The sequence below is a fragment of the Gymnogyps californianus genome, chromosome 5 (assembly GCF_018139145.2).
Source record: "Gymnogyps californianus isolate 813 chromosome 5, ASM1813914v2, whole genome shotgun sequence".
NCBI classification, from domain to species: Eukaryota; Metazoa; Chordata; class Aves; order Accipitriformes; family Cathartidae; genus Gymnogyps; species Gymnogyps californianus.
The window spans coordinates 36,228,440-36,253,932 of record NC_059475.1 but is presented as its reverse complement, the minus strand read 5'-3'; the positions used below and the strand labels follow the sequence as shown (position 1 = coordinate 36,253,932).

At 34.2% G+C, this 25,493-nt stretch overlaps 1 protein-coding gene across 1 annotated transcript in view; it reads right to left on the bottom strand.

Moving 5' to 3' along the window:
- Nucleotides 1-25,493, bottom strand: part of FMN1 (formin 1) — a 189,729-nt gene that overhangs the window by 47,316 nt on the left and 116,920 nt on the right. Inside the window, exons 8-13 of the mRNA XM_050898323.1 lie at nucleotides 23,140-23,201; nucleotides 22,271-22,359; nucleotides 17,390-17,519; nucleotides 15,759-15,905; nucleotides 12,137-12,196; nucleotides 9,851-9,971 (exon numbers count right to left, since the gene is read on the bottom strand). Coding sequence (XP_050754280.1) covers nucleotides 9,851-9,971; nucleotides 12,137-12,196; nucleotides 15,759-15,905; nucleotides 17,390-17,519; nucleotides 22,271-22,359; nucleotides 23,140-23,201 — 609 coding nt within the window. The remainder of the gene's footprint in view (nucleotides 1-9,850; nucleotides 9,972-12,136; nucleotides 12,197-15,758; nucleotides 15,906-17,389; nucleotides 17,520-22,270; nucleotides 22,360-23,139; nucleotides 23,202-25,493) is intronic.

Here is a 25,493-nt window from a genome sequence, read left to right as displayed (position 1 = left end):
GATTTAATGCAGTACTTGGCTCAAAAAGTTCTTTAAAAATCCCCAATATAAGTGAAAATATTTACAAAACAGAATGTCTCTCACTTAATGCCTATTGAGCAATAGTCTTTTAAAACTCCACAGACACTTGTAAATCCGTCAAAAGAATCACTGCCCATAAACAAACATTCATGTAAAGGGCATTTCAGTGTCAATCAGACAGGATTTGGAATTTTTTAAGCACCATTTTTAAAGTAAACGCAAAACCAGAAATAGTTTAATGTTGACAACAGTAAATTACTAACTATTTACTCACCAGAACCCACCAGTAGCATTTACAGGAATCATCCTGACAGTGAAACCAAGTATCAACACCATGAATTCCTATAAATCTGTCACTGACACTATACCCCATGAGTTATGCCACTGTGAAAGTTGCTAACCACAACCCCCCCTTGTCTGTTCAGAGCCTGGCAGGTTATACTGCCAAGCTTGCTATTTTATTTTCTTGTTATAATGCAGGCTTATCTTTGACAGGAGGGTTACTATTTGATAATTCTTTTTTAGAACCCTTACCTTTTCTGTTTCAAAGGGGATTTGAAACCGTACCGCAAACGAATTCAATGTAGCACTAAATAACCCCAAATTTCTGTCTGAGAGGATCCATGATTTTTTACAGTCCAGAAGCCTGTTACACTACTTGGGCCTGTATATCCAAATAAGAATCTAATAAACTTCAGATAAAATGCATAAATTTAAATTATTCAGCAGGTGCTATGTAACTTCCTCATGATTGAGTTTGTTTGGTTTTGCTTTATTACATTTTCTTACTTTCAAACAACTTTCCAAGTTAAAAAGTTACAGGAGATGCATGTTTACCCATTGGACACTGTTGCAGGATTTGGTTATATTCTCTTGTTATTACTTGGAACTTAGATACATGTTTACTGCAGGTAAGCACATAAGAATGTTAGCTTTATTACAATCCGTTATATCTGTGCCATCTACAGCTCTTCTGCTTATCTGTAACCTTGCAAGTAAATGTTTCTTTTCAGATAGAATTTTAAATAAACATGGAGAAGAAAGGAAGAGATTTATCTTGATTCCTTTGGAGTACAGTATAAGAATTTTGACAACTTCTAACTGCAAGTGGTTATGATGCTACTGACCCAGAAAAGTTTCAGAGACAGTATTTTATTTGCATGTTTGGACACACATTGATAATCAGTACACATCTCAATGATAGCAATACATAGAAGTTCAAGCACTAAAACCCTAGCCAGAGCTGGGTTGACTAATACAGAAGCCTGTGAACCAAATAGAGAGGGAAATGTCATGAAGTGGGGTGTGAGGTTTTCTGAGACAAAAGGATCTGAGAAAACTGTAGAAGAGGATCAAATTGTGGTGGTACTCCATTCTCAAGCTTTGTTTTTATTATCTTAAATAAAGGTCAACAACTTAATGCAAAAAAGTGTTAGCACACATAAACCTAAATACACCATTCTAACCTATTAATTGCTTCATCGTTACTGTTCTGTGAAGTTATTTTCAGCTAATTTAGAAGAAATGTGCTTCTATGTATAATTATTTTCTTCACTCATTAATAATTCAGTTTTCTTAAAAAGCCATTTCAGAGGATAGAAGCTAATAAGTAAAACTTTAAACAGTCCGATCTTTGTCTGTTTGAAATACATTTTCCTCGTGACACATAGAAACAAGTATCTGTTTAGATGCTCAAGCTCTCACACATAAATGAGACAGAAAAACATTTCAGTGATCAGTCCTAAGCTGCGGAAAGTGAAATAAGTGAATTAGTGGCATGCAAAACACCCTGTAAAGTTCACCTGTTCTAATGGAGTTTTAAGGGAAGCCAAGAGTCAGACAGAATCTTGACAATTCTCACAAGTTTGATCGGATATTCTGGCTTTGTATTTCAGATTTAAGATTTGTGAGGGGTTTTTGTTTGTTTCTTTTAAGTTTAACAACATTTTGAACTTTTACAGTATGTGACGGCATGCAGAGGAACTGCCAGGCCTATATTAGTTTCAACTAACCTAAAAGAAAAATTTTTTTTGCTCCTTGTTTTGTCATAGGATATCAACATTTTATATAAATCATTTTAAAACCTTTCTGTTAAGACTGTTTCCTAAGAATAATTTAACAAAATGAACAAAGGTTGCTAGTAAAACTAAATATTTTTCACACCATAGCAACATATCTGAGACTCTAGTTAATGTATTCTCTCTGAAATGGTAGTTTACATTCAGCACGCCCTTCAGTAGAGAAGTATACTGCAAGGGACTGAACAGCACATATAAATGAATAAAATGTCTAAACCCTCATAATTTTCCAGTCAAGTCTTTCTAAGATTCCTTAAGTCATTTCAGCACACATTATTAGTAGAAAGTTTTGGTTTAGTGTCAAGATCCAAACATACAGACCTCCGCACATCATTAAGATCTGTCAGGAGTGTAGAAATGTGCACTAGCAGAACTCGCGGAGAAATTGGAATATTTCCCTTCTGTCTAACAGTACAAAAAATGAATATTTTGAAATTGAAGAGTCTTGTCTGGCTAATTTACAGGAAGACAAAATTTTTAAGAAGCAATAATAATATTTTTAATCAGATAAGCTAAGATTTTTACAGTGCTAGGGAAAAAAAGACCTTTCAAACACACAAACACATTATTACTTAGCATACTGAAAAAGGGATCAGATAGAAGAGAATTGCTGGGCACTGGCTGAAACAGTATGTTTATGGGCTGAAATTGTAGAGGCCGGAGGAGTGATCTCCTGTTTCCCTCTGTACTGCTGGATTTCTGATTTTCTGTGCAAGACAGATCATAAAGTTCCACCTAATTAATTCTTCTACCAAGTTTATGGCTTTGGTTCAGCTAGAGCGTCCTGCTTAGGTTTAAAATCATGTAAATTCATAAACTACCTACAATATTAGCAGGAACACTTCTCAAAGTGCTAATTAGCCTCACTACTACTAATTTGTATCCCACTGTCTGAATTAATGTACTTTCAATCTTTGATCATTGGCAGTAAATACGTAAGCGCCCGCCTCAATTCTAGCAGAAATCTGCCTTTTCTTTTACTGCATACTCCCTCAAAGAGGAAAAGCTGATGAGGTCCATAAATATGAAATCACTGTTCCTCCCAACGCTAGTATTACACACTCTCCAAACTACATAGTTCATTGTCCATGATACACCTTGATAGGGACAATATTCCTCCTGTTCCCAGATATACACTACCTGCTCCCAGATGTATACTACATAGTTATGTAACTAATGCTTAGTGCACACACACACACTTACTTATTTATTTACATAAAAGGGCACACAGAAAAGTGCACAGAAAATCATAACTGTGGTATTTCCAAGATTCGTTTTAGAATCTTAACATTTGCAGAATGATTTTTAACAAGAAATTTCCAAGGATTCTTCAGCCAAATAAAAAAATATAAAGGAAAAAATTAACAGCATGCCATTGTTTAACCAACAGAAAGCTTTCTCCCTCGCCTTTGTGCACACATGCAGACATCTGCTTCCAGGGAATAAACTCTTCTAAAATATCATTGCTTTGCTCCTCTATTATATTTCTGAATCTTATTAAAACCATTCCATACTATTCTCTATTATCACAAACCAGAAAATCTAATGGAATTTTAAGAAATGATCCACTTAGGAAAATTTCTACTTAATGTATTCGCATATGAACATTACCAATGGAACACTGTCAAAATGTTAGTTTTATTGTAAAATAGAATTCAATGCACATATAAAAAATGTGGTTTTTAATGCCTGCGTAGTATCTTTGCCAAATCAAAACAAACTGAAATATATCTCACTGCTGAGGCAAGAGACTATTCAAAAAGTGGTCAGAAAACTCGAGAAGGAAAGGAGTGTCATTTTGTCAACTCTTGACAACAAAATAACTTGTCCTGTATGAAGTTGTCCTTTGCTCTTTTCCTTACACCATTCTGCATTGTCTCAAAATATATCATGCAAATGTTGCAAAATATATCATGTAAATGTTGGACAGTGCAAAAATATAGCGATACCAGGTACAAACCAACATGCTCCATTTATGCTAATGTCTAAAGAAATAATACATACATCTATTTGGCTTCTCATGTTCCACCACCCAGTTCAAATTTCTATTTATCTGCACTTCCAAAATTTTAAGGTTAATTTCAAAATTTAAAAGTATAATTCACATGAAGAAAATTAAAGTGGCTAGTTCCTGGTATCATACAACTTCTCTGCTCCTGCTGGGAAAATTTTTCTAGAGCATGTATGTGACTCAGATGTCTAATCTGTCTTTCAAAGTGACTTAAAACATTTCATTTAAATTAGACTAAGGCTTCAATTGGTTGAAAATATTTTAGGAAAGGGCCTTTAATACTTTTTTGAATACTATCCTCCTGTAATGAACAATCACCTTTTACTGAGAAATATCTATTGATTCAAAGAATTCAGAAAGTTAACACTCAAACTGATACAATATTTAGAATTTTCATGATGTGTTCCAGTAACCTTACTGTCTATAAAGCAAATCAAACAATAGACAAAACTTCTCAACATTGTAATCATTGCCCTATTAATAATTATTGTATCATGATTATACCAAAAGTCTATTCCATAAAATAGACTTTATTTAAGGCCATATTATGTATGAACCAAATATATAATTCCATTTGAATAAATAATAACACATTCAATTAATTTCTCCATCTGTGCTTATATAGAAATCCAACAAAAGCTGAAAATGTTTCAATTCATTAATTGAAAACATCAATTAATCTCTAGAACAAAAATGGTTTATAGTTAATTAGTGGACATTTTGTTGCAAAAACCTTTAACTCAGTTTGACGACTGTGATAGGAACACACACATTTAAGAATTTTAAATTAACCTCTTGTGAATAATACTGATTAAACTTTGCTGCTTTTGTATATTTTCCTATTGGTAAATATATTCCCTTATAATCCTTGATAAAAACAGACGTTGTTCAGCATTTTAAATCTAGAAAATCAGAGAGTTTTATTCTTAAATGAGCATGAACTGATTTTTTTTTTGTTTGCAGCTTCCTCCTTGTCTCTATTTAGAGTAACAGTGGCTGCAAGAATTGAGAATGAGTGACCCTCTTCAATTTCCATCCATTTCTCATTTCTAAATTCTCTTCCATTCTTGTCTTAATTTTGTAACACATATCCACTTTGCAATATAATGTGATACAGAGCTCCCTGAAGAGGCACTGAGTGAGAGCAATGCAGATGCAACAGTTTAGTCTGGTCTAGTCAGCCATGCTAAGAGACAGGGTTAATTAGCTATGATGCTGCTATCGGTACGGCAACACCATGCTAGTCACATCCAGTGCACTGGATCTGTTTCTATGAAAAAGAATATATATACCTATGAATACATATATATATATATTCATATCTGAAAAAGAATATGTATATTGCCATGCCATTTGAGAATGAAAATAAAATGAAGCACTTGAAGAAGAGGCAGAGGAAGCCAGGTATGTTCAGCCTGGTGAAGAGAAAGCTAACTGGGGATCTAGTTTTTTGCTTCAACTATCTAACGAATAGCTATAGAGAAGATGGAGCCGGACTTTTCTCAGAAATGCACATCTAAAGAAAAAGGAGCAATAGTCACAAGCTGCAGCACAGGAAATCCTCACATGGGATAAGGAAAAATATTCAAGACAGTGATTCAGCACTGGAACAGATGCCCAGAGAGGTGTTGGAATTTCCATCCTTAGATTCAAAACTGAGCTGGCTAAGGCCCTGTACAACCTGATCTGAATATGAAGTTAGTCCTGCTCAAAGCCTTTGGACCACAGAACCTCCAGAGGTACTTTCCAACCAACCAACCTGCATTTCTCTATGATTTTAAGATACTTGCAATGCTTCTGTATAAAAACCAATGTGAAAACAGCCAATGTAACATTGCCATTTCTCAACTTCTCATGCATAGTTTTACTTGCTTCCCTCTTAATCTTTTTATAAGGATTATACAATTTTACAAGATGGGGTTGCCATAAGCTGAAGTTTTGATGAACTTCCACTACTTAAATGTGGAAAAGTTGGGGGTAACATACTTATGCATAAGATACAGATCTGTCAACAATTAGGTTAAGAGGCCCCCAGTTTGAAACCACGTCTCCTGGAGTACTGAAATCCAACTAATTATTATAGGTAGCTGATCCATGAAGTCTTGTTTCTATTTTAGATTAATTTATTTCCTTTCAGTCATGTATGTGTGTGTGTAAACACCTACATCAATACTCACACACACTCAGTTAAGTTAGTAAAAATTTAAAATGTATATACAGTACTGAAAAAATATTAGTAAGAAAATGGCAACTAATATCTCTACTGGTGGTCACGAAAGAAGGTGAAAGCAAAAGGTATGTGGATCTTCAATGGGATCAGAATGTTACAATCTCATAGGACATTTAATTAATTATGAGAAATAAAGGTGTGACTCTTGAAAGTATTCAGAGTAGACCCACATTGGTTTCCACTTTTAACCATTCAATAAATATCTTTGCTCTTTCAGTTATTAAGGTCAAGAATACTAAAAATTTATAATGAATATTACAGTAAATGATACAAGGAATCTAATACTGCTTTCTTTTGACTAATGGAGCAGCATTTTAAAATTTTATGAACCGTATTGCAAAGAAGAGCAATGAGTATGACAGATGGAAACAATCTACAGTGTAACTAATATTGAATAATTAAGATTGTTCAGCTTTGGAAAGAGGTGAATAAAAGGTTCACGGTAAAACTTACACAAGTCTATCATACTTTGGTAAAGTGGCTTTCTTTCTAAAAATCTTCTTATGATTACACATTTCAAACATTCTGTGCTTATTCCAGAAAAATACCAATCAAGTGGCATTGTCCAGACTAGAAGGGAAATCATGTTTGGTCACAGGGAAAGGAAAGAGTGGAAATCATTGCCCCAGACAAGGAATAAGATATTTTACAACTCCTGAAGTATTGATGCAAAGCAAAACCTTTTTTTTCCATAAATGTAAAGTTTAACTGGAAAGCTAATACCTGTTAAATTAATAAATGTATCTGCTTATGCTACTATGTAATATTTGAAAACCTTGGAAATACACTGACTATACAGACCTGGAGTGAAAACCTGAGCTTACAGAAAACGTTTCTTTTTCCTGTGACTTTAAAGTGGAACCAGATTTCACTCTAAAATTTTCATCTCACTAGTTAATATTGCATTCTTTTGCACTTTCTTCCCCTTAAAAGCCTATATTAAATGCATATTTTTGTTTATCATTCTTTTTAACCTAAAAATGCTCATGATTAAAAAGTTTGTTTTGGAATATGTGATAAAAACCTGTTGGATTAAGGTTCTCCAAAAATTTGTTTGAATTTTTGAGCCAAACTTTAGTCCGGTCCCTTTAGACTGAAGTTAGTCTGTCCCTTTAAAGTCTAATCTGAAAGACTTCAAAATAGCAAATCGTATGGAACTCAATCTGTTTATCTGAAAAGGATGAAAGGGTTTGCGCTCCATCTAGATTTGAACTTTCGGTTCCACAGTGTCTAGGTATTTCAAACCAGAGGTTTACACCATTAAGACACGCCACTCATGATAACTCAATCTTTCCTATGTTAATATCCATGATAGAAAGATAAATGAATGCCTTGATAAATTAGTAAAAAATATTTTTAAATACCGAATGACAACTGTTATGAAAAGTGTCTATCAGAATTGCCTTTTCAGGCACAAGAGGTGATATTTATCTTTTTTTTAATCATTCTGTACAAATCTCAGAAAAAACATCAGTCACTAACTGGAACATTAGTTCATTCCCTAATGGCACACAAGAAAACCCCTCTTTCCTTTATTACCTTTGTCTCATCCCACTTCCAAGGTAATCTGCTTAAGACTACCTTAGCCAACCAAACTGTGAAATAAATCCAATGTACCCTATAACACAGGCAGCCCCAGTTAATATTGTTCAAATTATTTACATCTGAAAGGCTGCGCCTGTCTGGATAGCTGGGCCCGACGCTTCTCTGGACTTGGTTTCTGCTACTCACATCTGTTTCAGCTTTAGACTTTCACTGGTATTCTGCCAGCAGCCACAACTTTTTAATGGCTACAATAAACTACAGAGACTCATCAAATCTTTGTTGTACGTGTTAAAATTATAACCTCTTCAATTAAAATTTTGATTTAAAAATAAACTACAGCATTATCTGAAGAAAAAAATTTGAAAGGGAATGTTTGAAAGAGATACAACATTTTTATATGAGTGCTTGTTTCTTTGTTTAAATATAAGAGAAACTACTCACAGGAATGCTTGTTAGAATTCTGCTACATATTTCTGAGTGATAAAATACCAACATCCGAAAATATTTCCACAACCTTTTTTGTTTCAAATCTTTGCTGTCATTAACTTTATATGTTACTTGGTTTGGCTGGGTTTCAAATACATCTTTACAAAGAAGAATTATGAAAACAACCTCAACATAACAATTTTTCTAGATTTTCCATAAATACCTATGAAAATTTGTTTTACAAAATAGAAATCAGTGATTACAAGAAAGCTGCAGTTTTTATTTTAAGAATTAGTCAAAGTGTTTAGCTTTTCCTATTTGCTGTCTGTGTCTGCAATGTAGAACAAATATGATGTGAATGTCACAGCCTCTGCAGATCCTGCAAGACTAAGATACATGACAGCAGGACTACATGCTGAAAAAGTACAAGATCAAACACAGATCATGTTTCTGCACAAACTAGCCCAAAAGAGGGCAGGCCAAGGGGTTTACAGGGCCAAGCGATGAGAGGAGATAGAGCACTCACTTATGCCCGGGTCGAACAAACAACAACTGATACTTTCCTACCACTGTTAACCTTTGAAACTATCCTAAAGATGGCAGTGACCTAATCCAGCAATTTCTAACTGTAAGGATAAATTATTTTGTAACAGTTTTCATTGCCTTACATTGAAAAAAATTAAAAACACTCTTCTTGTTCAATTCTGATTCAAAAAGGACTCTTCCATTTTGATGCAGAGATGTAAATGTAAATGGAGAAGTTTTTATAGGCTTTTATGCAGATTCTCTCCCTAAACTCCATTTTCTACACAAAACTGCTTCAGTAAAAGTAGCAACTTTTCCTTAACAAAAAAGACAGGCTTAAAATATTCAGTCATCATTTGCTGGATTTATTTTAGAAAGCCATATGAAGCACAAAATAAAAATGAAACTGCTTGGAACACTTAGAGAGCAACCCTTCCTACTTTATTTCCACTCAGTACCTTGATTGATAGATGAGTTGGGTTTCTGAGCCCCTCTTTATAATAAACATTTTAAAATGTTTATTTTATGTCCCAGGGTGAAAATATTTTGAACTGGAGCTTTCCATTTCGCTTTGCTGTGCCTTGGCAAGCTGTGTTTTATTTCTACATTAATAGTAGTCAACTCTTTCTTGTAGCTGTTAAATTGTTGTTATACAAGTACTGAAGAAAGTATTTATGTTATGGAACTAACAGATATCTACAGCTAAACACACAGTTCTGGAGAAGCCAGAGGAAAATTCACCCATAACTGAAGAAAATTTCAGAAAGATTTCTTTAGGGGCCTTTTGATTGTAAAAGGGAAAATTACTTTTCAGTATCTTTACTTTCATTTTTATTAAGTCATGAGTTTCAATTTTTTTTTCTTTCTAATTTATGTGAGTAATTTGTGCCACAGTGTAAAAACTCTAAATGAATCAACACTATAAACGTAATTAGCAATAAGAAAACCTCATAAAGATCACATTTTAAATGGCACTTTGTTGTTAGCAGAACAAATGTGAAAGTTCCCAGTTACCTTCTAGATCTCTCTTCAGTTTCCTTAAGTCTTTTATTAGGTCTTCAAACTTAACTTGGGAGGCCTGGAAAAAATCCTGTGGTTCTGGTAAAGGAAAAATACTCTTGTCTGTTCCTGCTTCCTAAACAAACAAACAAACAAACAGGCCACTATGAAAATTGAATGCATTTCCAGTGAAATAAATTACTTTTTTTGAAACATCATCTATGAAAGACTATTATAAAACTGCAAAAATAATGTATTTTAAATCATTCTTGCTAAAACAACATATATATCGTTCAAGATGAAATCCTGACCATTCTGAGTGTTGAAACTTCCTTTTAGATGTTGCAAAGCAAACTGTGCTCAATTTAAACTATGAAACAACATTGAGCTCACAACATTTCCATTCATTTTATATCAATAAAAGTTTAGATAAGGGATTAGAAGTTTCTTAAAAACAGATAACATGAATGCCTATTTTAATGCAACAAGTGATCTTATGCTGAAAGTTTGTAGTTTCACTCTCTCCCAATTCATTAAATATACACACACTTTATAATCATAAATTGAAAACAATATTTACCTATTGCCTGAAGTATTTTATACAGATAAAAAAATACAGTTGAAAGTTTATGCAGCTAAATAAATCACATGGGTTAATGTCTGTATGGAACTCCTAAGTATATACCTTCTTTTTAGCACAGTAAGAAAAAAAAAAAAAAATCAGAAGTAAAACAAGACAAAACAAAAAAACGTTACAAGGTTCAAAGCAGTATCTCCAACGGAAATTTAACAAGTAAAGTATATCAATGGTATTAATATGACATTGCTGTGTATAAGCATATACTAGTGAGTTTAAAATACTACCTGTGCACAGATTTCAGTCTATAATAAAGGAATACTTATAAGTTGGAGAACTAATTGTTCTGTGAACAGGGAAAAAATAATTTTATTATTATAAAGATATGAACATTCGGGGGAAAAAAGTACAATGGATGACATTTACAGTGTGTCCATTTCCTCCCAAGGAAGATAAACTGTTTTGTTTTACAAAATTCCCTGAAGTAAAATTACAGTATAATAGAAAGTTTGCAGAAATATGAAATATTTAAATAAATTAATTAGGAAGCATTAGCTTCAGCATTATTAAAAAAGAAGAAAAGGATACATATGTCAATACCCTGAGAACTGAGAAACATTACAGGCCAGACAAAGTTGTTTCTGTTATGAGGCTTTTTACAAGACGGGTGGTACTTAGGTTAAAGTAATGACACTTTATTTCCCTGCTCCAAAAAAAAAAAAAAAGAAAAAGAAAAAAAAAAAGAAAAAAAAAGAAAGAAAACAAGTACCGATCTACATATCTGCTAGTTTTTTATCTCCTCTACAGCTAAGCCGCAGGAGCTGTTCCACAGGCTCCTGACATACAGACCCTCCAGCGTTAGAGATCACAGAACCATAGAATGGTTTGGGTTGGAAGGGGACCTTTAAAGATCATCTAGTCCAACCCCCCTGCCATGGGCAGGGAAATGTCTTCAGTTACTTTAGTCTTCACTTACTTTAGTCTTGCTCCTGGAAAAAATACTCATGACTACTAATTCATCAATTCAACATCCTTATGTAAGATTTAAAAAAAAAAAAAAAGAATAGGAAAAAAACAAAGGAAAAAAAATTATTCAACCAGACATAGGGCCATGAAAAATTACACTAGTCTTAGATTCAAAGATTAGGTAAAGGCATCTTCTTAATCTCAAAAATAAGCAATTACATACTTAAAATCAATTAATAGTGACATTTTCATTTAAAAGACAACAGTTCAAATTTTCCACTCAAAAACTTTGGGCACTGCTGATATCTATCAACAAGCCTCATAAATGTAACTCATTCAAAGCAGCAGCCACACCTCTTCCCATATTTTCAACCTCTAACTTCATCCCCATCAGCTGACTCACCTATCTTAAAATACCAGCCTGTCCTTGCATTCTGTCATGAGAGAGAAATCATGCATCTGTCTCTCATTATTACCACATCAGAACAAGATTTACAACGTTACAGTAACCAGGATGTAAGACGACAGTGGTTAGTTCAACAGTTAATGTTAAATTTTCCAAAGCCTTGTCATAAAACCTATAGCAAATTTCAGACCTATTGAGGTCCACAACTATTATAAGAAAGCAAAAGAAATGGATTTTATTTTTCCGTTAGAGCTACTGTGTTCAGATTTTAAAAAAGCTAATACAAACGCTTTAACAATCTCGTAAAGAAACCCACTTTTGGAGAGGCTCATACAGCAAATGAATCTTTTACCTTATCACAATGGCGTAGGTAATAAATGACGACATAATCCACAAGATTAATGCCACTATCCTAGGAAAAAATAAATATATTATTAAAAATGTGTGTGATTAACACTGTTTCAAGTGAGTGAAAATTTACTTTATTTCAAAATAAATATATTATTATTTTCTATTGCTGTGAGAAATAGGACTCACAATATCTTCAGCCCTAGCATTACTGACCAAAAAATCAATCTTTTATAACATAGGCTTGATCGTACCACTACAGGACCTAGAGCTTCTTTTGGTTCTAAATTACAGGTAAGAAAACGTGCATTGGGAGAAGTTGTCCCCCTATTTTTTTTTAATAATACAAGGCATTACTTAATAATAATATTAACTTGAATAATAATGTTAATTAATAATATTATTCTTGAATATAATATTAACTAAATATTACAGTCACCTCAGATATATTAAGGTGAATTGAATTTCTTGATTACTCTAGTCTCAATTCATCTATAATGAAGATCTGAAAGAGACATAGATATTTTTCATATTTTACTCCAAATATAAAACCAGACAGCATGTACCTAACAAGTATATTTCATGCCCTGTTGCCTTATAAATATGAATTTTAATACTCACTTTGTGGAATCACCATTTCCACGGTCCTGCATACAACAACTGTACACAACATCATTTTATTTTGTTACATGTCATTGGGTCAGCATAGGCCAGATGAACTAAAGGAAAAGTGTAAAACTGCAACTTATACGTACTGTTCAACAACATAAAAGAATCATAATATAGGGAATTATATCTGGAATGTCTTTGAATTTTTTTTGGATGTGTTTTCGTGTTGTGTATTGACAAGTGTCAGGACAAACATTTGTATGTGAACAATGTCTGACTTCCTGTACAGAGCTGCCTCACCTACATTAGAGCCTGCAGCACATTATTTTTTATTAATATCACACACTAGCAGAATTCGTAACTAAGCAAGTCATTGCTGTCATGCAGACAAAGCCACTCTGCTTGTGTAACAGTTTTAGAAGGCATTGCTGGCAGGTCATGTGACAAAAAGGAACTGAGGTGACTCATGAACTTGATTGCCCTTTTAGAGTAAAATACATCTGTTATTCTATTTCTATATGCTAAACTATCAAACCTATTACTTTGGTTTAAAGAGTATTTGCAGAAGACAAAACAGAGATTTTGAAGTAGTGAGCCACATTTTTTAAAAAATCTCTGTATCAAGTAACTTTCTAGACTCATGTGACAACAAATGACTTTTATGTGAAATAAGAGATATTTAACATTGTCTTTTTACCTTAGCTCCTGGAATTCAGCTTACCTAGACGTAATATTGCTTGCTGGCAATTCCCAAAAAGGGAATAACGGGACACCAGAAGGATACCTTAGTGTTCAAATATACAAGACCCTGCAATCTTCTTCCTTGCAAACACGGTCTACCAATTATCTCTGAGGTTTCATGTCTGGCTGTAGCAGCTGGCCCCTTTGAGGTTTTATGCACTGGAGACCAGTCTAAACTAATAATATATTTATTTTGGCTACCAGGAAACTGTAAATACTGTAATTTTTTAGCTTGTTTTGCTAAGGAACAAATCTTATGCAATTACACTGTACATCTGTCACTCCTTTTCATAACTCATAATTTTGGAACATGCTGGCTAAATTCAGCCCAATTGGAAAGTCCCAGAGATAATTAAATTCTTACAAGTTTATGGTTAGATGGAAGAGCGAGACTAAAATTAGTATTTCTACTGAGAAAAGTCAGGCAAAGCTCAGTTGTTTTACATTTTTCTTCATGGCAGCTGGCCAACCAACAAACACCTGAGTACTGGGAAACTTGGCCTGGTTCTAGTTTAGCTGCAGCTTGTACTATGTCTTGTCCATGGAGTAGGACTGGAAGAAAAGAGGTCATAGGGAACAGCTGAACCATTGCAGTGAAGAGGAAAGTAAGAATTAGAATCATAGAATCATACAATCATTTAGGTTGGAAAAGACCTTTAAGATCATCCAGTCCAACTGTAAATCTAACACTGCCAAGTCCACCACTAAACCATGTCCCTAAGCACCACATCTACACGTCTTTTAAATACCTCCAGGGATGGTGACTCAACCGCTTCCCTGGGCAGCCTGTCCCAATGCTTGACAACCTGTTCAGTGAAGGAATTTTTCCTAATATCCAGTTTAAATCTGCCCTGGTGCAACTTGAGCCCATTTCCTCTTGTCCTATCACTTGTTACTTGGGAGAAGAGACTGACACCCACCTCACTACAACCTCCTTTCAGGTAGTTGTAGAGAGAGATAAGGTCTCCCCTCAGCATCCTTTTCTCCAGACTAAACAATCCCAGTTCCCTTAGCCGCTCCTCATAAGACTTGTGCTCTAGACCCTTCACCAGCTTCCTTGCTCTTCTTTGGACACGCTCCAGCACCTCAATGTCTTTAGGAGACAAAGGACTCTAATCCATTGGAAAAACTTTCATTAATACAGTTGCTCACTGAACAATTCATTAAACGTGTTTTTATACTTTGTTAATGATGGTATTCACAAGTAAAATAAAAAGCTCCCTAGACATACTGCTTTCCTGACATTGCCTGTCTCACAAACGCATTCCTATGTACATGAAGCATAACTGGCAACGAAAGCTTAAAATCTACCTTTCTTATAGTTCAAGACATCATGCAGAAAAAGAGGAAGAACATGAACAAACACGTTTTTTTCTCACCCTCCAAATCTGTACCAGCATCAGCAGAAAATACCTCCTATTCTTTGCTGCTTCATATATCCATGTGGTGTCTAGGTACGCTTTGGCAAAGAACAACTTTGAGCAGTGTTTCCATTGCCTACATTATCTAGCACCTCCTCCTCTGCCCTGCTGAAATAAGGAACAAAGTAACCTCATCTCAAAAGGTGTCCAGAGTTTGTTTGAGCCTGACTTTGATCTTAGCATGACTAATCAAAAATGTGCTAGTGGTTCTCAATTTTTGACAAAATAATTTACTGCCATCTATGAGCATTTTCTTATGCATGCCATTCAGAATTCATGCCCTACATTCATTTAATTGCCAATTCAAAAAAAGACTGACAATATCTTGTTGGGTCTGACACATCTCTTTGAAGAGGATTAAAATCCTGTATATTATACATTTATATCCCTTACGTATAATTTCTTAGTGTCTATGCTACACTGAACCTTTACTGACATTTTGTTTTTAAACCTGATTTTTAAAACATTTTTACTCACATAGAGCTACCTTAATTTAAGAGCAAGAAAAAAGAATGGGGACATTTACTGGAGAAGACTTCAGCACTCTGTTCTCTCTCACTTCTCTCTACCCTACTGCAATTAAGTCCCTACTAGTAAAAGAGACGCACAGAAGTTCTCACATAAGATAATTATCCTAATAGTACTGAATAGGAGGAATTGGAGATTATGGAAATATGCGCATGTGCAGGAGAAGGAGGTGAAAAGTTGGGAGAAAAAAGCAAGAAAATGGTACAAAGTGCCTTGCTCTTTCAAGCAAGAATGGTAAGAAATAAGAAAAGATTAACTTTTGACAGGTGATGGAACAGAAAAAGATCGCTTGAGAATAATTATCTTTAATTAAAAATGAGTACTTACTCTGCTTTTGACATCCTTTAGTTTGGGGAGTATTTCCAAACCAAATCCATCAGCTTGACCTCGGGTCCTATTCCCACCATTCATATAATTTCCAAAAGCCAGAATCAAACCTAAAATTTCCTTTACACTGGTCATGTTCAGCAAAGCCTGGAAAATGGATACTAGTCTGTAACTTCTGTTGGCACAAAAATTCTAATTGCTAATATAAAAAAGCTTTTTTATTTTATTTTTGCTAGAGTTTTGTCTCTTCTGTGTTTTTATCCCTGTAGCGAAAGGAAGCTAAAACTGGTACAAGAATCAAACATTTAAGAGAAGCATTTATTAGACTGTATCTGCCTAAGATACTATGTTTAACTTAATCCATATGAAGCAAATTATATGGCATCATATACTATGTAGGTGACAAAAAGATTAATGGAAGAAGATTACTAAACATTCTTAGTAGCCTTTAAAAATCTTACAGATTAGGTGGTTTATCATGAGTTTGCATAATGCACAGTCAAATGGAGATGTGCTATTTTTGCTGCCACTAGGTTAGAGTCGGACTGTCATATTCAGTCTGCTTCTCATTGGTCCTGGTGCTCTGGAAATTCACGTTTCTGGATCCATACTTAATGCAGATATACCATGGCTAAGGACTAAATTGCTATGCCTCAAAACAGAAAAGAAATCTAGAAACACAGTGGAGAACTAATAAATTATTTTAATTTACATACAAAGACATCTGTCTTGTCAATTGAGAATCTAAGGCCACGGGCCTAATTCTTAACTATGTAGCCTTATACTACACACTGGATAAATCAACTGTAGTGTGAAGTCCTCATAAGTAAACTGAGGGCAATACCACTTTCCCTATCTCATACAAAACTGATTCCTTATTTATGTCTCCTTTGGAAAGGAAACACTAAGTAACTATTTTTATTGTTGGAATACGCAAAGAAATCCAAAGGGGTAGAGCACAGGTACTTTGTGGCAGCAAAGCTAATCAAAAGCTAATATTCAAATTGGGGGGAAAAAAAAAAATTAAATACTGTCCTGGCCAGGATGTTATACCTTTAGGTCACTATTTAATTTCGCTTTTAATTCTTATCTCATTCTACTTTTCAAGTTCTGTTATAATTTCAAAATCTTGTCTTTAGTAATTCATAGTATAGAAATCTTAGGTAAAGCTTTGTCAGGTACTAAAAAATCTGCTGTATCAGGGTTAACAGAAATGTATAGATACCAGGGGAAAGTAATAAGCTAATGAACGTGATAGGCATCTGTTGCTGATGGCATCAACAGTGATATGCAAAAAAAAGTAAGTTTGCAAGGCCCTGTACTAAGCTAGTCTGATATTTAATTTCTATTTTATGGAGATTGTCTATTACTCTACTCAATGTGCAAAGTAATAAAAATCTGCCATTCAAATAAAAATAAATTTTCCTATGTAGAACATAGGGCATCACACACAACTCATCTTCCCTCTTTCCTCGTCCTTTTGTTCTTATAAGCAGCTAAAAAATTGAATATATTTTTATTTTCCTGAAAAGCCAGTAACCAGGCTTAAGGTTCATCACTTATAGTAAAAAAAGAAGCATGAATACTCTAAAATATATTTATGTTTTTATTTAGTTTTCATTAGGACTTACCTTGGAAACACGAGTTATGATATCAACTTTCCGGTGCACTGATGTTATCCCTTCAGAGAAAACTGACTGGAAGATAATACACTGAGCTCGTTCTGTGAAGTTGGGGATCTGAGATAACTCATACAAAAATCTGTGGGAAAAAAGAGTATTAATGAATCTTTATATTTCTTATCTGTGGGGTACATAAGGGATCAAAGCTGTAGTATCATGAAATATACACGCAATTATTCCTACTTTGAATCAAATCTGACAGAATTTATAATTGTTATATTCTTTATGCTCAATGTGCTAAGAAATCATATTAATATCAAGAAAAAGGCAAGACATTAATCATTATCACATTAATCCATTAACGCACTATCACAACTGTACAGTAATAAATAGAAGAATCATAAACCTAGATCGTAAGTTTAAAAAAAAAAAAGAAAAAGAAAAAGAAAAGGAAAGAGCTAGAGAAACACTATCTATTTACTGTTTTCACTCGTGTTTTTGCTTCCCTTAAAAATGTGCCCAGCAATACGGAACTCAATATATTCCTACAAGGTTATTTCATAATATAAAACGTCTGCCAAGAAATTTCTTCTGATGCTCAGCCTCAATTTTCTTTTACTAATTTGCACCACACTTCCAATTATATAGCAGCATGTTTTATGGTAATGCACCTAGCCATGTATTTAGCTCTAAAATACTTGCAGATTATATCTCTCTTCAGTGACTGTTCAGCAAAGTTACTAACTCTTTATCTGCTCTTTATCTGTCCTCATATATACACTTTCCTCATGAGTCTATTCCAGCTTCCTTCCTTTAACTCTTTGGTAAATAAAAATATATAGAAGCATATTCAACAACTCCAGTTCGGATATCACAAAATGAAAGCATCCCAAAGACATGAGTAATTCCTCCCTCTTCTCTTCTTCAATTTAAAATGTAAGAGCTTGGCTAAATAATACAAAAAGCTTTAGCATTTCTTATAACAACTGGGTTCGCATAATTTGCTTTGTGGGTTTTGAGTCTAGGATTTCAGTGATACACATGCTTTCTTGAAATCCAGAAACAAGCTGTCTTTTGCTCCAATATAACTTTAGAAACATTCTTCTAATCTCCTGTCTGTATATATCCTTAGATCCCCCCTAACGCAATGCCATAAAGATTTTTCTACCTCACTGAATTATGGGAAATTTTGTGAACCATTATTAGCTTGAATTCTTTTTAAATTTATTTTAATTATTTAAGCCAATACATCTGATTTCTCCAAATTATTTCTTTTTCATAATTAATAATATCAGTATCTTCAAATCCGCTTTATAAGTTTCTCATGCATGCAATGCTTTGCTGAATACATAGTGACTGTCTAAAAAATCAAGGAAAATCCACCTGTGGCTGGTGTGAAATACTACGTTTTAATTGGAATATCATTTTTTTCCTTCTTTTTCTTTCTTGCCTGACGAAAAAAATCTATTGTAAGAGAAGGATTGGGGAGGCCCAGCTTGGCTCTTACACTTAAGCAGTGGGAAAAAAAGAAATGCCAAGCTGGTATTAATAAAAATGCTTCCTATTGGGAATGAATGGGATTGCCAGGAAAAAAAGAGGATACTTTGCACTTTGTGTGAGAGAAACAAAAGAAAGAAAAAACCAAACTGCTTCACTAAAGTTCTAACATACATACATTTTAGAAGTCTAAATTTAAAAAGTCAAATGACGCATATTCTTGCCTTTCCTTGAAAAGGGAACTATCTCCTACACTGCTGGTCATCAGAATACAACATAACTGTGCCGAGAGTTAAAAGAGCATCAGCGTAAAAAGAAAATGTCTCCAGATTTTGGAATTCAAAGTATTCAATGTAAATATCCAGACAGAACACTTACAACTGAAATCTGTCACAAAAAGGAAGCTTAGTGACTACAAATGTAGTCACTAAACACAAAGCCATGGCATGAGTCTGTGGTTATCAAAGATAAACCACCAATTCAGGTGGACGAAACTTTTGGAGAGAAAAGAATATTCTTAGCTCAGTAATTTTTGCAATTTTAGTCTGAGAAAAGTATGATTTTGACTTAAAGTAACGATGACATGACTGTGACATAGCTTTTTGATGGGTTTCTCATTGCTACACGTCTCATGGACTAAAGTAAACATAGAGAATTTGCTGTTCATCTCTGTGAGGTCCATTTTACTCCTCTCCTGCAGAAACTGTAAATAAAAAATGCATTTACTTGAGAACTCTTTTATCCTACCAGAATCTTGCAGTAAAAGACTTGAGAGTACTTTCAAGCCAGGCATATTACCATGTTGTTAGTGTAACAGAACATTCTTCCAAAAGATACACAAAGAAGGCTGATTCTATGGAGGTAAACTATTTATCAGGTCACATTTATCCACATTTGAAGAATATAAAATTTAGAAATAATTTTTGTGGAAAAAGGTGTATCTAATCCTGCAAGCTTCTAAGTAAGCCAGCAGGATTTAAACTGAAGTCAAAGGAAAGTGGTCTTCAAAGAGAAGCAAATGGCATTACTTGGACAGCAATTATCAATAGCTCACTACTTCCTGAATTCAAACTACATACAAAAGAGGAAAGCTCAGTACCGTATTTTGCTACCCTTTCCTTCATTAGTACTTCTTTCACAGTAGAGAGGACTTCACAGAGATTATATTACAACTAAAAGGGTCTTCTTGGAAACTAGCTAAAGCATCTGTATCCTGCTAGCAAAGCCCCAAATTGCGGCTAATTGTGCATACAAATCTTTATCGTGTCAATGAATATTAGCATTTTAACAAGTATTATCGTGAAGCATAATTTAGGGGGGTATTGTCATGTTGCTGTCATACTTAGAGTTTGTGCCAACAATAGCAAATTTAACATGCCAGCAGAACAAATCAAAATCACATGTGCAGGAGAGCATCAAGTGATACCACTGAAGCTTTCCATTTGTCTGGTAATCCAAGCATTTAAAAATGGCAAAGGTTTCCTTTAGACTTCAGTGAATTCATGTCAATGGTTTCATTATATGAATACGTATTGCTAGTATTTGCAACCATTTGATAAATGGCTTAGTTTGCACTTTTGTTCTGATCCTCATTAAAGAAAATACATGAGGCTTATGCCCTGTAGCAAATATTTTTAATCACACATACAAATTCAGCACTTTTCTGTCTTTAACCTTTTATGCAGTTAATATGCATAGTACAGTTCCAACAAATCTCCAGTTCTGCATTCAGGTTGACTTAGAGGCTGACTGAGACAACAAAACCAGCAGCATCTGATCTACTGAGTTTTCAGAAAGGACATTATTTTGAAGGTCCAATAAAATTTACATAAGTGCATCATCAGCAAATTGTTTCCCCCTTGAGGCAACATTTTAAAAAGCTAGTTTTCTTAACCTATGTAGTTTAATAATAGGGTAAAAATGGGATAATTAAGACTTGCAGAGAGAACACAAAGAGTAATAATTGATAAAAAGTAGCTTTTGTCTTTGACGCTACTATTTCACTCTGAATGATCAGGCGTAACTGCTTTATTTACAGTTCTTTACTTTTAATTATGGAATAATGATAGCATAAATCCAACCTTGTGCTTAAATAAGATCAACCTCTTTCCACTATAATTTACAAAACCAGACAACTTTTTATAACTCTAAACCTCTACAAGATTCGTATTCTCCAGAACATAAAATGCATTAATATTTATTTCACTAAGACATACAGCAAACAGATTGCCAAAGATTCAAGCTCTGGAAAACATCAACTAGTCACACAACATATTCTTATGCCCCAAGCCAATGCAATGAAAGCTATGGATATGGGATGCAAGAACAAGCTAATATATACATTTTACAGATATTTGTCTTCTTAAGTCTTACTCAAGAATGATAGCCACTCTTAATCAAGAGTAAGCGTGATAGCCTCATCTCCCAACATTAACCTATTCCCTAGTGGACAGTCGCAAATGAGTATTTAGCTGCCTTGTGTTAGGAGAAAGAGAAAAAAAATTCTGCTCTTCACCACTAACATTTAAATGGGGAAAAAAGGTATGAAATGTAATACTTCTGACATCAACCAATCATATGCTATCTCTGCTGTTCCAGTTCTTCCTCCCCCTACCCTTTCTTACGCCAAAGACAGCAGAAAAGACAAAAACAGACAAGAGAGAAAAGGAAGCAAGATGGCAGAGAGGCCTCAGGGCAGGAAATTGCACTGTGATTAGAAGAAGAGGATGGAGGTACAAAGGGAAAAGTAGCAAAATAGCAGAAGACAAACACCACTGGTAGGCCAAAATCTGAAATCAAATGTATACACTAAAATAAAATTCAGAATTACCATTCTGCTCATGGATTCTTGTGAGTTTCACATTGGTCTAAGGTTTCTTACAACAGAAGGAGCAACACTTAAGAAGTTTTTCATCCTAACAGTTGTCACTGCCCACAACAGTCACAGGAGACGAACTGCAGAATCAGCCTTGTAGGTCTTCAGTCAGCATGACCAGAGTGTACATTGTGTCTTTATCACAGGACTCACCAAAACCCTCTGTTTGTGTAGCTCTTTCAGATAATCAAGAACCAAAATCAGTCTGGCCCTGCTTTATGACACATTAATTTAGCCCTAAAAGCTCTAAGGGAAGGATAAGCCTTTTACAAATGTGAGAACGGGAACAGAAATTTTTATTGATTCAAGGCTACATATTTCATCAGTTCTGGTGGTCCAAGTTGACGTAGTAAAATCTGTCATGCTTGAAAAAAGTTATGTGATACATCATGCCTTGAAATATGCAAAAAAGTTAAAAATTAGCTACCAAAAATTATGTATCAAGATCCCTTTTAACATATCAGCAAAGGACTATACTATATAACGATAAAATATTACCAAAAACCAAAAAATCTTACTGTTCTGGTTTATCCAGAAGCTTCAGTTCCTCCTCTTTTGAAGTCTGATAATATTGCTTGATTTTCTCCAGTTCATCCTTTTGTGCTCTCTGCGTGAATTAATATAAAGTAATTAATAACTAATTAATAACAAGTTAATAAATTACTAATCTACCTGTTTATCTGCAAGTAACAATTACACTTTTTATTGGGAAACATTCAGACTATGCAAAAAAGTGAGGCATAAAGATCCACGATAAATTCCTGCAGTGCCTCGCAGTGCCATTTACTACCAAGGGCCACAAAGCAGAGCATCCTTGTAGAACACAGCACTGCAAATATTGCTATAGGATGCTTCACACAGTTTAGGTCGGAGAGGTAGCTCTGATATCTCTACAGCCAAGTGTAAATGTATTCTTTCATGCAACTTCAGAGTCACACAGTTAATGAATGCTCTATACTTAGTCTATAGAGCAACTTGGGTAAGGACAGCAATGCACCAGCCCAAGTTAACTGTTTTAGCCACTTACATCTTGAATGAGAGAAATTCAGCATGTTAGCACAAAATAGGCCTTAAGTAAGGACAGTATTTTTCAGGCAGTTCAGGAGAGAACACTGCTAGATGTTACGCCTTTTTTTACATTTTAACCTGATTCCAAAGGCACTCCACTGTTTTAAATTTCTGACATTTAAGAACTAAGCCAGTAAGAGAAATAAGCATGTCAATGGGTATTTTTTTGTTACCTATTTTATTACTGTTAAATTCCCTAAAGACTTTTTCTATATAATGTCTCTAGTCTAAAATGACAACATAAAATAAAACTTTACTTATTCTGTGTCTGAAATACTATGGTGATTAACCACGGCTTTACCCCAGCTTGCTTACTTACATTTTCATATAGTGCTTCCAGTGTTTCCAGATCTACTACGGAGTCATCAACACACAGTATAGCTGTATAGAATACAATCACAAATTAGATGCTAGAAAACATACTTAAGAGTTCTATTCTGTTTCCTGAGAAATGTACTAAAGAGATCTGACCTAGCTAAAGGACATATTTGTATCCAGTTAGTATTTTATTATTTTCAGCATTTTATTTTTGTTCTGACTTCAAGTCACAGCACTCATGCAAGAACGTACTACAAACTCTGTCTCAGGAGACTGGAGTTCTACTTTTCCTCTCCAGTATACTCAGCAGTCAAAGATATGACCTGCCAGGTACTCAGCTGATTGCGTAGCTGGCCAGGCAGGAGAACATGAGAACAACTGATAGCAGACAACGAACAGCATGGATTTCATAGTAGCTTAGAAGTCTGGATAGGAAGGAATTGAGAGCTAGGGTATTTAGGTCTCGCTATGTGCATGGCAGATCAGGAGATATGAAAACAGGGAGATCTGCTTGTCTTGGGGCTAGCAATCTTGGGAAGTAGACAGGTAGACAAACTTGCAAGATCTGCAAGTTGCAAATTTGCAAGCACAAAAGATTGTACTACTGATTTTTAAGGTATCTTCATAGAGCAGCTCATGTTTGAGTTGGCTTTATCCACTAGAAAACTACCCACGTGACAATTTCCAGATAAATACTTTTAAACATCACACAGGGACACCTAAAGTATACTCTTCAATGACTAATTATGCCTCATTACCAAAAATGAAAAGTCTCAAAATGTTTCCTATCTTAATTCTAAATATTACTATGTTGGGAATATATGGCATTAGGTGTTTCCAACATTTGCAAATCCCGTTACAATTTAGACAATGTATTGAGACTCTTCTGAAAACTAAATAGGATTGGTTCATGCTGCTTTCTAATGCTCTCTAATGTTAAATTACAGTAAGCTAAGAGATGCACAATGGAATAGAAATAACTTTGGATGTTTAATTTTTCTGAAACCAGTATTTCATCAAGATTTGTAATGGGACTGGGCACAATTTCTGAACTCTTGACTTATGTTTAAATGTTACTGGGAACATTAATCCCAAAAGAATCACGCTTAAGGCCTCTACCAATTTTCCACATAACCAGTCACTCATCATTAGCTAGTACCTGATAACTTTTAATTTCAACTGTATTATATTTCTTCAAAGGAAACTTGACTGCTTGTGAATTTAGAAGATTTTAAAAGCTCTTGCTGCATTTGCAATCCATGTTTGAAAGGGGTAAGGCACACATCTTTAAATAATTATTTAAAAGTAATAAGCTTTCGCCTGCTCTTCCACCTACCCCATGATTTTACATTGTGAAATTAACCAGCAGGCTAGTAAATTTTCTCTGTGGCAGGCTAATTAATTTTATTAAAAGGTCCAATGACATTTAGAATGCTTTAAAATTTTGCCTGTCAATTATGATTCCATCTGTTGACATTACACCTTGGTTAGAAGTAAAGAACTATATGGAGGAAGACAGTATCAGTGAAAAAAAAGCAATATCTCCAACTATTTTTGTCCTATCTGAAAGACTCAACAAATGCTCAAGAGTGTAACCAAATATAAAGCCCGAACAACCGAGCTTGACAAAAATCTTTGTTTAAAGAAAAATCATTAGGGGTTGAATCTATGAGATCATCTGTTGGCTCTTGCAAGATGGTTCCATGAGTTGCATTATCTTCTGTATTATCCAATGAAATTTCAAAAGAACCTAAGAGATTGGAAAATCTATTGGAAAATTGGTTTCACAGTCCAATATATGTAATTGTTAAGATTTTAAAACACGTATATTAAGTTCAAAAACTTCCCCTTGTGGTTTCACCTTCATCCTATTTTGGAATATTCCAAAATCTGCTTACAAGGAGAAATTTATTTGTCCAGAGTTATCTAGAAAAGCAACTTATTGGAGGTAATTGGAACTCATATTAGAAATGCAAAACATGTCACTAATAGTAGATTTTTTTAGGTACAGAACTATTACAATGAGAAGAAGTAGTTTGACAAAAAGAACACTTTAAAAAGAATATCAACATTTGTACATCTAACTGGAATTTTCAGTCAGAGATGTGTCACAAAAATGGCCCCAAAATCACAAACTGGTTTTTAATGCTATATGTTCTTATCCATGTTTCTGTACTCAACACGAGTTCTAACAAATCAGCATTGTTTTGAAGTGACATGATAAAGCAAAAAATGTTTGAGATTAATAAAATACAATCTGATAAATGAACACATTTTTAACAGAATTAATAATAATCAGTGTTAAAAGACATTAATATGAATTATTTTCTCTTTTGGACAAGTATGTGATTGTAT